The following is a 16,283-nucleotide window of genomic DNA, read 5'->3' on the forward strand; positions in this document are numbered from 1 at the left end:
CTGTGTTTCGTTACTGTACTCTACTGTGTTTCTTTACTGTACTCTACTGTGTTTCTTTACTGCACTCTACTGTGTTTCTTTACTGCACTCTACTGTGTTTCTTTACTGTACTCTACTGTGTTTCCTTACTGTACTCTACGTGTTTCTTTACTGTACTCTACTGTGTTTACTTTACTATAACTCTAGTGTTCTTTACTGTCCTCTACTGTGTTTATTTACTAAGCTCTACGTGCGTTCTTTACTGTCTCTACTGTGTTTCTTTACTGTAGCTCTACTGTGTTTCTTTACTAGTGACTCTACTGTGTTTCTTTACTGTACTCTACTGTGTTTCTTTACTATACTCTACTGTGTTTCTTTACTGTACTCTACTGTGTTTCTTTACTATACTCTACTGCGTTTCTTTACTGTACTCTACTGTGTTTCTTTACTATACTCTACTGTGTTTCTTTACTTACTCTACTGTGTTTCTTTACTGTACTCTACTGTGTTTCTTTACTGTACTCTACTGGTTCTTTACTATACTCTACTGCGTTTCCTTACTGTGCTCTACTGTGTTTCTTTACTATACTCTACTGCGTTTCCTTACTGTGCTCTACTGTGTTTATTTAATGTACTCTACTGTGTTTCTTTAATGTACTCTACTGTGTTTCTTTACTGTCCTCTACTGTGTTTCTTTACTGTACTCTACTGTGTTTCTTTACTGTACTCTACTGTGTTTCTTTACTGTCCTCTACTGTGTTTCTTTACTGTACTCTACTGTGTTTCTTTACTGTACTCTACTGTGTTTCTTTACTGTCCTCTACTGTGTTTCTTTACTGTACTCTACTGCGTTTCTTTACTGCACTCTACTGTGTTTTCTTTACTGTCTCTACTGTGTTTCTTTAGTGTACTCTACTACTGTGTTCTCTCTTTACTGTCCTCTACTGTGTTTCTTTACTTTACTGTACTCTACTGTGTTTCTTTACTTACTGTACTCTACCGCGTTTCTTTACTGCACTCTACTACTGTGTTTCTTTTTACTGTCCTCTTACTGTGTTTTCATTTACTGTACTCTACTGTGTTTCTTTACTGCTACTCTATCTTGCGTTCGTACTGAATCGTGTTTCTTTACGTGTCCCATCTACTGTGTTTCTTTACTGCCTACTCTACTGTGTTTTCTTTACTGCTACTCTACTGTGTTTCTTTAACTGTACTCTACTGTGTTTCCTTTACTGTACCTTACTGTGTTTTCCTTTACTTTTCCTCTACTGTGTTTTCTTACTGTCACTACGTACTACTGTGTTTCCTTACTGTACATCTACTGTGTTTTTACTGTACTTACTGTACTGTACACTACTGTGTTTTCATTTACTGTACCCCTCTACTGTGTTTCCTTACTTGTACACTACTGTGTTTCCTTACTGTTAACTGTGTTTCTACTACTCTACTGTGTTCTTTTACTGTACTCTTACTGTGTTTCCTTACTGTTACACTACTGTGTTTCTTTACTGTACTCTACTGTGTTTCCTTACTGTCCACTACTGTGTTTCCTTTAATGTACACTTACTGTGTTTCCTTACTGTACACTTACTGTGTTTCTTTACTGTACCTCTACGTGTTTTCCTTACTGTACACTACTGTGTTTCTTTACTGTACTCTACTGTGTTTCTTTACTGTACTCTACTGGGCCTCATGTAATTATAAACATTAGATTATCAGAGAACATAAGAACTGAATCCTCTTCAGGTCAGTTTACAGTAGAAACAAACTCTTACTTTTGTCTGAGGGTCCAGGTTCATTACTGAAGTTTGGAGGTTCTTCTTTAGAGAAGTCAGTCTTCACAGACAGACAGCTGGGGACTGGAGACACCGCCCTCCATCTGTGGAAACATTTTTTATTTATTTCACAGTACTCTAGTGCGTTTCTTTATTGTACTCTACTGTGTTTCTTTACTATACTCTACTGTGTTTCTTTACTGTACTCTACTGTGTTCTTTACTGTACTCTACTGTGTTCTTTACTGTACTCTACTGTGTTTCTTTACTGTCTTTACTGCGTTCTTTACTATACTCTACTGCGTTTCTTTACGTCTCTTACTGGTTTCTTACTGTACTCTACTGCGTTTCTTTACTGCACTCTACTGGTTTCTTTACTGACCTCTTACTGCGTTTCTTTACTGTATACTGCGTTTCTTTACTGTACTCTACTGTGTTTCTTTACTGTACCGCTACTGTGTTCTTACTGCACTCTACTGTGTTTCTTTACTATACTCTACTGTGTTTCTTACTGTACTCTACTGGGTTTCTTTACTATACTCTACTGTGTTTCTTTACTGTACTCTACTGTGTTTCTTTACTGTACTCTACTGTGTTTCTTTACTGCACTCTACTGTGTTTCTTTACTGCATTCTACTGTGTTTCTTTACTGTACTCTACTGTGTTTCTTTACTGCACTCTACTGTGTTTATTTACTATACTCTACTGTGTTTCTTTACTATACTCTACTGTGTTTCTTCTTACTGTACTCTACTGTGTTTCTTTAACTATACTCTACTGTGTTTCTTTACTGTACTCTACTGTGTTTCTTTACTGTACTCTACTGTGTTTCTTTACTGCACTCTACTGTGTTTCTTTACTGCACTCTACTGTGTTTCTTTACTGCACTCTACGTGTGTTATTTACTATACTCTACTGTGGTTTCGTTACTGCACTCTACTGTGGTTTCTTTACTGTACTCTACTGTGTTTCGTTACTGCACTCTACTGGTTTCTTTACTGTGACTCTACTGTGTTTTCTTTACTGTACTCTACTGTGTTTCTTTACTGCACTCTACTGTGTTTTTCCTTTACTGTACTCTACTGTGTTCTTTACTGTACTCTACTGTGTTTCCTTACTATACTCTACTGTGTTTGATTTACTGTAACTCTACTGTGTTTTTATTTACCTAAACTCTGTGTTTTCTTTACTGTCCTCTACTGTGTTTCTTTACTATGCTCTACTGCGTTTCTTTACTGTCTCTACTGTGTTCTTTACTGTCTCTACTGTGTTTCTTTACTAGTACTCTACTGTGTGTTCTTTACTATACTCTACTGTGTTTTCTTTACTAGTACTCTACTGTCGTTTCTTTACTATACTTCTACTGGTTTCTTTACATTACTCTACTGTGTTTCTTTAACTATTACTCTACTGTGTTTCTTTACTGTACTCTACTGTGTTTCTTTACTGTACTCTACTGTGTTTCTTTACTGTACTCTACTGTGTTCTTACTACTCTACTGGTTTCTTACTGTACTCTACTGTGTTTCTTTACTATACTCTACTGCGTTTCTTTGCTGTGCTCTACTGTGTTTATTTAATGTACTCTACTGTGTTTCTTTAATGTACTCTACTGTGTTTCTTTACTGTCCTCTACTGTGTTTCTTTACTGTACTCTACTGTGTTTCTTTACTGTACTCTCTGTGTTTTTCTTTTACTGTCCTCTACTGTGTTTCTTTACTGTAATCTAACTGGTTTTCTTTCCTGTATCTTCGGTGTTTCTGTACTGTCATCGTACTGTGTTAACTTACTGTTACTACTATGCGTGTTATTACCTTGCACTCTACTGTGTTCTTTACTTACTCTACTGTGTTTCTTTAGTGACTCTACGGTTTCCTTACTGTCCTGACTGGTTTCTTTACTGTACTCTACTGTTGTTTCTTTACTGTCCTCTACTGTGTTCTTTACTGTGTTTCTTTACTGTACTCTACTGTGTTTCACTGTGTTTCTTTACTGGTCCTCTATGTGTTTCTTTTTACTGTACTCTATGTGTTTCTGTTACTGTACTCTTTACTGTTTTCTTTACTGTCCTTACTGTGTTGCTTTACTGTAATCCTCTACTGCGTTTCTCTTTACTGCCCACTACTGTGTTCTTTAAGGTACTCTACTGTGGTCTTTAGTGTACTCTACTGTGTTTCTTACTGTCCTCTATGTGTTCTTTACTGTTGACTCTACTGTTGTTTCTTTACTGTACCTTCTACTGTGTTTCTTTACTGTACTCTACTGCGTTCTTTACGCACTTACGTGTTCGTTACTGTCCTCTACGTGTTTCTTTACGCACTCACGGTTTCTTTACTGACTCTACTGTGTTTCTTTAGTGTACTCTACTGTGTTTCTTTACTGACTCTACTGTGTTTCTTTACTGTACTCTCTGGTTTCTTACTGTACTCTACTGTCTCTACTGTGTTTCCTTACTGTACACTACTGGTTCCTTACGTACTCTACTGTGTTTCTTTACTGTACTCTACTGTGTTCTTTACTGTACTCTACTGTGTTTCTTTACTGTACCACTACTGTGTTTCCTTACTGTACACTACTGTGTTTCTTTTACTGTACCTTACTGTGTTTCTTTACTGTACTCTACTGTGTTTCCTTACTGTACACTACTGTGTTTCTTTACTGTACTCTACTGTGTTCCTTACTGTACACTAACTGTGTTTCTTTACTGTACACTACTGTGTTTCCTTACTGTACACTACTGTGTTTCTTTACTTACCACTACTGTGTTTCCTTACTGTACACTACTGTGTTTCTTTACTGTACTCTACTGTGTTTCTTTACTGTACTCTACTGTGTTTCCCTTACTGTACACTACTGTGGTTCTTTAATGTTACTCTACGTGTTCCTTACTGTACAATACTGTGTTTCTTTACTGTACACTACTGTGTTTCCTTACTGTACACTACTCTGGTTTCTTTACTGTACTCTACTGTGTTTCTTTACTGTACTCTACTGTGTTTCTTTAGTGTACTCTACTGTGTTTCTTTACTGTCCTCTACTGTGTTTTCTTTACTGTACTCTACTGTGTTTCTTTACCTGTACTCTACTGTGTTTCCTTACTGTACACTACTGTGTTTCCTTACTGTACTCTACTGTGTTTTCTTTACTGTTACTCTACTGTGTTTCCTTACTGTACACTACTGTGTTTCTTTACTGTACTCTACTGTGTTTCTTTACTGTACTCTACTGTGTTTCTTTACTCTACTCTACTGTGTTTTCCTTACTGTACTCTACTCTGTTTCTTTACTGTACTCTACTGTGTTTCTTTACTGTACTCTACTGTGTTTCTTTACTGTACTCTACTGTGTTTCTTTACTGTACTCTTACTGTGTTTCTTTACTGTACTCTACTGTGTTTCTTTACTTGTACTCTACTGTGTTTCTTTACTGTCCTCTACTGTGTTTCCTTACTGTACTCTACTGTGTTTCTTTACTGTACTCTACTGTGTTTCCTTACTGTACACTACTGTGTTTCTTTACTGTACTCTACTGTGTTTCTTACTGTACTCTACTGTGTTTCTTTACTGTACTCTACTGTGGTTTCTTTACTGTACTCTACTGTGTTTCCTTACTGTACACTACTGTGTTCTTTACTATACTCTACTGTGTTTCTTTACTCTACTCTACTGTGTTTCCTTACTGTACTCTACTGTGTTTCCTTACTGTACACTACTGTGTTTCTTTACTGTACTCTACTGTGTTTCTTTACTGTACTCTACTGTGTTTCTTTACTGTACTCTACTGTGTTTCTTTACTGTACTCTACTGCGTTTCTTTACTGCACTCTACTGTGTTTCTTTACTGTCCTCTACTGTGTTTCTTTACTGCACTCTACTGTGTTTCTTTACTGTACTCTACTGTGTTTCTTTACTGCACTCTACTGTGTTTATTTACTGTACTCTACTGTGTTTCTTTAGTGTACTCTACTGTGTTTCTTTACTGTACTCTACTGTGTTTCTTTACTGTACTCTACTGTGTTTCCTTACTGTACACTACTGTGTTTCCTTACTGTACTCTACTGTGTTTCTTTACTGTACTCTACTGTGTTTCCTTACTGTACACTACTGTGTTTCTTTACTGTACTCTACTGTGTTTCTTTACTGTACTCTACTGTGTTTCCTTACTGTACACTACTGTGTTTCTTTACTGTACTCTACTGTGTTTCTTTACTGTACTCTACTGTGTTTCCTTACTGTACACTACTGTGTTTCTTTACTGTACTCTACTGTGTTTCCTTACTGTACTCTACTGTGTTTCTTTACTGTACTCTACTGTGTTTCTTTACTGTACTCTACTGTGTTTCTTTACTGTACTCTACTGTGTTTCCTTACTGTACACTACTGTGTTTCTTTACTGTACTCTACTGTGTTTCTTTACTGTACTCTACTGTGTTTCCTTACTGTACACTACTGTGTTTCTTTACTGTACACTACTGTGTTTCTTTACTGTACTCTACTGTGTTTCTTTACTGTACTCTACTGTGTTTCTTTACTGTACTCTACTGTGTTTCTTTACTGTACTCTACTGTGTTTCTTTACTGTACTCTACTGTGTTTCCTTACTGTACACTACTGTGTTTCTTTACTGTACTCTACTGTGTTTCTTTACTGTACTCTACTGTGTTTCCTTACTGTACACTACTGTGTTTCTTTACTGTACTCTACTGTGTTTCTTTACTGTACTCTACTGGGCTCATGTAATTATAAAACATTAGATTATCAGAGAACATAAGAACTGAATCCTCTTCAGGTCAGTTTACAGTAGAAACAAACTCTTACTTTGTGTCTGAGGGTCCAGGTTCATTACTGAAGTTTGGAGGTTCTTCTTTAGAGAAGTCAGTCTTCACAGACAGACAGCTGGGGACTGGAGACACTGAGCCGTCCTCCTCCTCATCTTTTAAATCATTCATCTCCTCCAGTCTGAGAGCCCCACACACACACACACACACACACACACACACACACACACACACACACACACACACACACACACACACACACACACACACACACACACACACATTAATCAAAATGTTTTCTAGCATCATGATGATAAACTGTGGTTTAAATACAATAAATAAGTCGGACTACAGACTGTGGAGTCTGTGTAACGTCAGTTCAAGGATTTCTTTCTTAAACCAGTAAACAGAAAAGAGACTGCGATGCTTTTTAGTTTTTGCTTTTTACCTCCTAAATGTTGAAATTAACTTTGTATCTGTTTCGGGCCGAGGGGCGAGGAGGAACTCCCGGAAGTAGTTTCAAAACAAAAGCTCTCGCTTGGTAAGAAACTTACATTGACGCTGATGGGGGGGGGGGGGGGGGGGGATAATGGTTTTTATTTGTTAGATTATGAGAATTGAGTTGTATCTTCAATCCAGTCAAAGGATATTCAACTGTAGAAGAAAGACCGTCTCTGAAGAAGAAGAAGAAGAAGAAGAAGAAGAAGAAGAAGAAGAAGAAGAAGAAGAGTATTTGCGTCTGTATTTATTGATATTGTGGATCCATTATTTAATAACCAGATTATGATTGTGGTCTTTTGAACGCTGGAGATGATTGATGAGGCTAAATGCTTCAGGTAAAGTAGAGAATATATAACTCCTATCAAAGCAGAAGCTCAGGAATCATCAGCCTCACGTGACTGAACGGAAATGAGCAGAAATAAAAGTGTAAATGTAAAAAGTGTTCCTTGCTGACAGACTCTCCGACTCTCTGGATTGAACACGGCTAGAGGAAAATAAATAGAGTTTAACTAAATACAGAGGAAATAGGGAATATTAGATAAACAGATGAGGAATACAAGTCATAGCAGAACATACTAAAACATTTCCATAAGTGAAAATGTTAGATATTCTAAAATATAGAAATGTATACATAAGTAACAGTGTATACTGTAAATGTTTGTCATCATACCCATAGCAGATAAATAAACCTGCACACATGAAGATATAAGACATGAGGTACTAAGACATAAGGCTGATGTCCTACCTGTAGCACAGAGCCACGAAGGTGTTTCCTGAGGATCTGCTTGGTGGACGGGCAGATCTTCAGCTTGGACAGGAAGTGCTGATGAAGTCGTGAGGCGTGACTGAAGCAGAAACTTCTTCCTGCTCAGATGTCAACACACTCTGCGCATGTCTGCTATCAACCCGGAGTCACTGTCAGCACCGGACACCTTGTTTACAGGAGCACGGCTTTTATTTTGAAACTACTTCCGGGAGTTCCGCCAGAGTGTTGCGTTTAGTATAGTAACGTTTCTCACGACGTTATTCCTCCTACAGCGTCCATTACAATGATGACGTCACTAAGCGACTTCCAGGACAGCCAATGGCTGCTGTCCTTACTGAGGAGTTGGCAACACTGCACGAGACGGACGCAAAGTTAATTTGAACTTTTAGAAGGTAAAAAGCAAGAAGAAGAAGTTTAGTGTTGACTGGTTGGAGAAAGAACAAGCATTGATCCGGAGGGTGACGGGTTGTGAGGCTGCTCTCCATCTGGACTGTGCTGCTGTGTGACATGTAGCGATGATGCTCACAAACATTTCATCACATTGGACTCCAGGACTCTGCTTGTTAGAGACACACAGCAGGACACACTAAAGAATGAATGTGTAAAACCCCAGCAGAGCTGCTGTTAACACTCACCCTGTTCTGCTGCTGCGGCTCTGTCGACGAGAAAATGGCGTCTGTCAGTCCGACTTGTTACTTTCACTTTCAAATGTCCCTCCCTGTTGGCAACTCCTCCTGCGTTTCATCAGCAGCTTTACTGTGTGAATGTGTTCACAGACAGGGTTATTGTTCCGATGCTCTCACAGTTACACAGTTCAAGAACACATTAAAGATAAAACAGACATGCAGCTGAAAACAAGTACAAATAATAAAACCTGTAAAATACTCAACAGCAGTAAAAGTCCTGCATCCAGAACCTTACTTCAGTAAAGTGTGGAAGTATTGGAAGTAAAGTGTACTTTGAAAAGTAGTGATTGTGCAGTAAATGTTTTATATTATATCTGATGCATTAATGTGTATATATATATCCATCCATCAATCGTCTACCTCTTATCCGGGGTCGGGTCGCGGGGGCAGCAGCTCCAGTAGTGAACCCCAGACTCCCCTTCTTCTCCGGGCCACATCCTCCAGCTCCGACTGGGGGATCCTGAGGCGTTCCCAGTGAGGAGATATAATCTCTCCACCGAGTCCTGGGTCTTCCCCGGGGTCTCCTCCCAGCTGTACCTGGAACACCTCCCTAGGGAGGCGCCCAGGTGGCTCCTTACTAGATGATGAACCACCTCAACTGGCTCCTTTCAACGTAAAGGAGCAGCGGCTCTACTCCGAGTCTCTCCTGATGGCTGAGCTTCTCACCCTCTCTCTAAGGGAGACGCCACCCGTCTGAGAAAACACATCTCGGCCGCTTGTACCCGTGATCTGGTTCTTTGGGTCATGACCCAGCCTTCATGACCATAGGTGAGGGGGGGAACGAAGATCGACCGGTAGATCGAGAGCTTTGCCTTCTGGCTCAGCTCTCCAATAGTCCCCAACAAAAGCACTATTTCCTGTTTGTTAGTTTTTTAGAAATGACTGAGCCTTTTAATAAAAAGAAATGTAACTATATATTTGTAACGTGTTTTTAAATATTTACGTCTTTGTTGACAATAAGAAAAATAAAGAATAATACCAGACTTAATGTTAAAATGTCGATTTAAGCAGTTTTATATTTGGACTAAAAGTATTCTAAATGAGAGTTTGTGAGATGATGCAGCACATCTGTAATTATTTAAATAATCCCCACTAAGGGAGTTATGAGGTTTGTAGATCGTGTTATCTCAGCAGAGCGTCCTCACTTTATATATTATAATAATTACACAGCTGCTGTTTGTGTTCTGAGCTCAACAGAAAGCTTCCTGCAAACATCTGCTGAACATCAACATCAAAACACTTTCATTCATTCATCTATGATGATTAACATCGTGTTTTACAGCAGGACTGTTGGATTATTTTATTTCTTACAGGTTAAATAAAACTTTATTGACCGTTTGTTCACTTTGATGCCAATGCAGGAGTTTTACTTGTAACAGAGTATTTCTAAGTATTAGTACTTTTACTTCAGTCTAATATCTGAGCACATCGTCCACAACTGGTCATTTATCAAACACAGGAAAACAGCTTCTATTTCTCCCAAACATGAGAAAACGACTTAATCTGGTGGACAATAATAGAAAACACATTCATGATGAAGCCAGAGCTCCAGATGTGAAGCTGATGGAACAGAAAGCAGATTTATATATTTCATAATGTAACGGCTGCAGGATCAAACATTGTGCTTTAAGTCTTAAGGCTCTGACTGTCTTTATTATAGACTCTTTATTGGCGCTGAGGACATTTAACGCCTAACATGATGTGAAAATGAAGAAGCCAGAAATGTTGCTATAGATCGTGTGCATGTGACGTCACGCTTACGTCCCAACCCGTAAGTCAGCCATGTTGGTTGGAATACATAACCAAGACTGCGCCCGTACACGTGTGAGTTGCTGCAACGCTTCGTCATTTTCTTTGTATTTAAACGTCTAAGATTGAAAGAAAATGCCGATCGTGTGCGCAGTGTATGATTGTGGTCATCACGCTACTCGTGACCCAGAGAAACGCTTCTTTAGATTTCCTACATCAAAAACAACGATCCACTAAAGAGGGATGAGTTGCTGTCTACTGAACGCCGTCAGCTGATTTAGCAACATAACTCGTGAGGATTCAACAGAAGAAAAAGCACAATTCACCCGTGTGTGTGGCGTCCACTTTATATCTGGTAAGAGCTCATGCTAAAGCTATGGCTTCAATGTTTACGTTAAACATTTGTGCTTCTGATATACCCGAACACTGTACGACCTTACTTCTCGTCACTAGGAGAAGCGGCAAAGCTTTATGACGTAACATCGCTGCTCTTCTCACTCACAAACCACGGCTTGAGCGGTGTATCTCGAGCTCTTTGAGAGTGATTCACACGGGCATGGACGAGCACCGTCATCTTTCAGTGGTTTGGTAAGAAGACTACCAACCCAGCCAGAAGCAAAGACATTATAAGCATCTAAGCTCTTGTATGCCTTCATTTGTGCGTTGGTTGCCCACGACGTTTGTAGCACAAGGTAGTTCACAATATCCGGATATTCAATCGGCGGTAATGAATCTAAATCCTCAATATAATCCGACGGCTTCAGCGTGTACGGGTCACGGCCGCACATTTGGACTTTCCCTCTGAATGTTGCCTTTGCAGAGGATCCAGAGAGTCAACATACTTTGAAGAAGTCGGAGTTGTTGTTGTTCGCTTTAGACGACATTGTGGATTTGTTATTCCACCAACATGGCTTCGCACGCGTACGTCACACAGTTTTGTCACGTGTTTGCACACTACCTATACAGGCACGAGGGTTAACAATTTAACACATTAGTGCCTCAGTCATTTCAGGGTCTTGTAAAGCTGAGAATACAAGTGGAATGTATAAAGGATATAAAGATGTTAAAGCACAACCACTGTGAGGAAGCTGTTCCTCATGAACATTGAGCTTCTTCTTCCCTTTCAGAGCACATTTCTGTCTGAAGATGGATTCAGTGTCTGAAGCTCCTGAAGTCGAGCGGATGGACGGACAGAGGGAAAGACAGAAATCAGCTCAACAGATAAGCAGCAGAAGTTTCTCTGTCTGAAACATTTCTGTTTTCCGGAGTGTTGAAGTGTTTCAGTCGTGGTGTTTGCCACAGACCCATCGGAGCTGAGGTCGGTCTGTGAGGTCCGTCGGCTCTGACGTGGAGAACCAGCTGCACTGACAGGCGAACGCCCGCAGACCTCTCCTCTTCTTCAGCCTGGCTCTCAGCTTCTGACGGTCCGGCATGTTGTTCCTGCACACACAGAACGTACTTTAATCTGATGTAATGATTACTGACGATGCCACCGAAGCATGTTAGCTGCTGATGTTGGAACTTATTGAGTCTGATTATCAGAGTTTTGAATTGTAACAACATAATATTGTAAAATGAATAAAGGAAGCTTTAAAATATCATGTGATGAAACTGTTCTGGTAAAGAAATAGAAATAAAAACATGTTTTCTTATCAGTCTTCACATTTTCTACACTAGTGCGGAGCCCGTTGGAGACGTGCTTACGCCGCTGCTTCTTCTCGGGTTGTTAAGTCTCTGCACGCGTTTACAGCAGCAACGCTACGGTCTGCGCATCATCAGGGGAACGTGTTATGGCCTCAATAAAGTCAAAGCCTCGTTAAATGTGCAGCTCCAGGTTTAATGAAGACAGTTCAGACTGGCAGACACAGAACACACACACACACACACACACACACACACACACACACACACACACAAATGATTAAATTATACCATCGCAATAGAATCATCCACATAAATGATCTTGACCTTTAGTAAACTACTTAATATGGTTCAAGACAAATGAGCTGACATTTTTTAACATGATTAACAAGTAATAAATAATTATACTGATTCATTTTAAAGTGAAACATGTAGCATCGGATTTTTCTTTAGTTCTCCCCTCTCCTTTCCTCCACTGTGTGTGTGTGTGTGTGTGTGTGTGTGTGTGTGTGTGTGTGTGTGTGTGTGTGTGTGTGTGTGTGTGTGTGTGTGTGTGTGTGTGTGTGTGTGTAGCCCTTCGCGAAACAGCTGAGGAGAAACTGCGCAAAGCAACCAGTAGACCAGGGGGGTCAAACTCAATCACAGAGAGGGCCAAACACGGTCCACATTTATTGAACAGGATACACATATTGGATAAATTGCAAAAAGATATGGAAGATATTTAGGTAGGCTACATTCTCAGAGTATGCACATATGTCAGAGCCAGATGTTTAGAATCTTTTCTTAGCTGCCAGTTTAATGTTTGGGGTTCTGTGGAAACCCTCAGTGCATCAGTGAGACTCCTCTGTGGGTTTTTGTTCATCTTCATCACAGAGTTTCTGCTGCCAGGCCGCGACAGCCCTCCATTCCTGCTGTTGGACCCCAGCCCCTGTGCTCCCTTTGCCCCCAGAGACCCCAGCCCCTGTGCTCCCTCTGTCCCTAGGGACCCCAGCCCCTGTGATCCCTCTGTCTTTGAGATCTCAAATAAATGTACAAAGACAACTCTGTCTCTATCACCATATATTTGACTTGTATACATCTCTCCAGAGTAAAGCAGGAAAACTTGCACAACAGTAGAAAACAGTGAACAGCTCCAACACGTGTGCAATAACAACAAGAAAGTGAAGCGTGATGAGCTGACGCAGTTCCACGCCGTTAGGAAGCGGAGGAATGAGTTTCAGCTCTTAACATGCTCTGTATGTTCACACCTTGTTGTGAAGCGAGAGCGTCACACTCACCTGAGGAACAGGTAATCACAGGACGAGTCCCACTCACAGTCATCGAACATTAGCACCCGGAAGTCACAGGACGTACACCTCAGCTGGTCACATGACCTGTTGATATTTCATAAGTTATTATAAATGATTATTAAACATGCTTCCTTGGTCCTGCGTGTTTTATAAAACAAGGCGACAGACACTCGTATTAAATCATGTTTCCCACCTCTTGGACGAGGCTGTTCCGACTCCGCTCATGACGGAGCTCCCACCAACGAAGACAGGACAACACCTGGACGCAGAACAAGCAGCACAGATCGTCTCCAAGCACACGGTAAAAACATCCAAATGTAAGAATCAACAGAATCAACAGAACCAGACACACGGAAAGTATTACAAATATACAACCATAGGAGACAAAAACACAACAAAGAGAAGAGTTACTGACGGCTTTATCATTTACACACACACACACACACACACACACACACACACACACACTTTCTCCCTCCAGACTGAGACGTCGGCTTCTTCTCCACTTGGGTTCCTTTAGGAAACTGTTCCGTCTGAAATAAAGAGTGAAAACCAAAGATTACAGACGTTCACAGAGTGTTTTAAATTATTGTTGTAGTAGAATCTGGTGAAAGCTGAATACCACCTGTTTGTCACCGTGCCTAACAAGCATTCATGTGGATTTAGTCACATTTGTAAATCCAGGTGTCTGTCTATGGTGAGTTTTTAATAATACAGCTCCAGACTTTGAGAGGAGACGGCCGCATTATATATGATGTAGAAATGTTTGGCAGGGAAGTCATTTGCTCACGTGCCACTTAGAGATACTGGCACTTTGTAGTATTTCATAAAACATTTGACAATGAGAAACTGATAAATAGTTAGTGTGTCATTGTCTGCTCACCTCACAGCTTCTCTTCATGAACTACTGTCTTCCCAGCACTCAGGGAGAGTACAGGAAGTGTCACTAATCTTTATCTGAGAAAACATTTCTGGGTGAAAGGTTGTCCATGTGGACAAAAGAAAGTGTGTGAACGTGAAAACAGCGTGTGTTTCTATAAAGTACATGTTCACCTTTAGTGGAGGGGAGTCGCTGAAGTCCTCCAGTAATTCCTCCAGAAGAGCGTCAACATCGTCAGTGACGCTGCTTATCGGCTGTTCGGGTTTTGTGGCACTAAATATGAAGATATCAAAATGATGAATAAGTATCAAACATTAATTAATACTTCTGACACTAAACCTTTATGTTTACAATGCATCAATGTAAACATTACACATACAGGACAGGACAGTTAACAAGTTCACTTTTTAAAGGGGGGTAAATGGTGTGTCTGGGGGACTTCTCATGACCTTAATATTTCTAAAATCCTGGCTGCAGGATACTAAATTACTTTCTGTGATGCTGGTTTTGCACCATGATACCACTTACTGCTTTTTGCACGACCCTCAACTTACATTTCATCATGCACCCTGTATTGTGCTGACAAATAAATGCATCTTGTAACCTTGTGCAGCCCTGGTGTTGGGGATTACTAACTAAAAACAAATCTGAAACAATGTACTCACAAGGTATACCTGACAAATCAATCAAGACATCGTTAAATGTAAACGGAAATGCAGATATATACAAATTCATGCTTTTTTCAATGGCAAAAAGTAAACATCTAATCTTCCTGAGAGGAAGTTCACCACTGTACTCTGTATGATGACACTGAATGGTCTGCAGACTCTCTCTGATGTATAAATCTCTCCTTTTTATCTGTGTACATGTGTAAAACCATGCACTATTCTACAGATGTTGGTCCCCAAGGTTAAACTTCACAACAAAGCTTTTAAATACGCTGCCCCTTATTCCTAATTATCAGTGACGGTAACTAAAGGGGAATTTAGCTGTTTAAACATTATAACGTTGGTTATGTGCATCTTCACTGGATATTGTGCTCATTCATTTGTAGTGTGTGACAGTTGTTTGTATTGTTTATGTATCGTATATAGACTATATAGGCCTATTCCTATATAAATATCCTTTATTTGATATACCTATGACAGAATAGAGGAATTTATTAAATGGGGTAATTAATACAAACAATTGTATTCCTTCAGCTTTTCCATGAGTTATCCTGAACACAAGCTAACTTTACTGCATCTTTACTTAGCTTGTAGCATAATTAGCTCAGGTTTAAACCCTTTAAGGGCCAGAACAGCCTATTAGATTGTATATAAATATATTTTATTCACGATGCAGCTCGTTAGACGTTAATATCAACACAGAAAACGAACATCCACACATCAGCACATCTCACACAGTTAAACGTTAGCTTATAGCTGACATTAGCTAGCAACATTAGCATTGTTTACCTGCGTTTTCTCTCTCCTTCGTTCTCTTTCCCGCATTTTCCAGCCCCGCTCGAGTCCACGCGAGCCGAAGGTGCGACAGAAACGTTTCTACAAAACTTCTTTTCAACTTCATCCAGCAGTTCGTCCAGGTCATCATCATTATCCATGTTTGTTTATGCTAACCCCAGCTAGCACACAAGCCAGCACGCGCAGAGCGTTCGACGTTGCTAAGTAACAAAGCGGAAATGGAGCGACGCCGCCTTCAAAATAAGTGTCTCAACTGCATCTAGTTTGGCGTTGGTGAAGATTTTCTGAAAAACGATTATTATTATTATTATGAATATTATAAATAATGATTATGATTGTGATTGTGATTATTATTATTATTATGGACACATTTCATATCCATAAATTAATTCAACAAATAGCAAAACTGTAACAATATGTACTTTGTTAACATTTGTATATAGATCTGTATCGCCCCCTCGTGGTAAACCTTTATTACATGTTCCCTTCTGTGCATGTTATGTACTTGTTAGATGTCTTTAAAGAGAGAAATCAAAGGGCCAGTCTCTTGAAGTGGATAATTGTCCTTAATAAAAAGTTAATAATAAGTTAATAATAAGTTCATGCACATTATATAGCACATTTGTGCACTCCTGTTTGTACACTAACTGCATTTCATTGGCTCGTACCTGTACTATGCAAAATGACAATAAAGTTTAATCTAAATCTAAATCTAAATGAAGCTCGTCGACTTTGTTAGGGAATTTGACTACACTTTAAACTCATCTATTTCTAACATGATT

General features: G+C 39.6%; 1 protein-coding gene and 1 long non-coding RNA gene across 4 annotated transcripts; both read right to left on the reverse strand.

Annotated features, from left to right (window-relative positions):
• Positions 1-1,757: 1,757 nt before the first annotated feature.
• LOC115021427 (uncharacterized) lies at positions 1,758-8,476 on the reverse strand. Of its 3 annotated transcripts, XR_003833723.1 has the most exons (4): positions 8,429-8,476; positions 7,773-8,144; positions 6,567-6,707; positions 1,758-1,858 (listed from the first exon to the last, which is right to left on the reverse strand). It is a non-coding gene; the product is annotated as an uncharacterized LOC115021427 (long non-coding RNA). The 3 variants fall into 3 exon arrangements; XR_003833724.1 differs by lacking the exon at positions 7,773-8,144 and having other exon boundaries at positions 8,429-8,475; XR_003833722.1 differs by lacking the exon at positions 8,429-8,476 and having other exon boundaries at positions 7,773-8,406.
• Positions 8,477-10,987: 2,511 nt separating this feature from the next.
• Positions 10,988-15,690, reverse strand: cfap418 (cilia and flagella associated protein 418). The gene is made up of 6 exons (XM_029451883.1): positions 15,496-15,690; positions 14,212-14,311; positions 13,627-13,691; positions 13,352-13,417; positions 13,147-13,242; positions 10,988-11,668 (listed from the first exon to the last, which is right to left on the reverse strand). Exons 1-6 carry the CDS (start codon positions 15,639-15,641, stop codon positions 11,509-11,511), a joined length of 633 nt encoding a protein of 210 aa, XP_029307743.1. The 5' UTR covers positions 15,642-15,690; the 3' UTR covers positions 10,988-11,508.
• Between the last annotated feature and the right edge of the window lie 593 nt (positions 15,691-16,283).

The sequence above is a fragment of the Cottoperca gobio genome, chromosome 16 (genome assembly GCF_900634415.1).
Source record: "Cottoperca gobio chromosome 16, fCotGob3.1, whole genome shotgun sequence".
NCBI classification, from domain to species: domain Eukaryota; kingdom Metazoa; phylum Chordata; class Actinopteri; order Perciformes; family Bovichtidae; genus Cottoperca; species Cottoperca gobio.

Bases quoted from the DNA above. Each gene is read 5' to 3' on its own strand.
- cfap418 (XM_029451883.1), bottom strand. From the start codon at position 15,641: ATGGATAATGATGATGACCTGGACGAACTGCTGGATGAAGTTGAAAAG. The intron at 14,312-15,495 runs GTAAACAATGCT...CTTCATATTTAG, and splicing joins GAAGGAGAGAGAAAACGCAG to TGCCACAAAACCCGAACAGC. The intron at 13,692-14,211 runs GTGAACATGTAC...TCTTTATTTCAG, and splicing joins GCGACTCCCCTCCACTAAAG to ACGGAACAGTTTCCTAAAGG.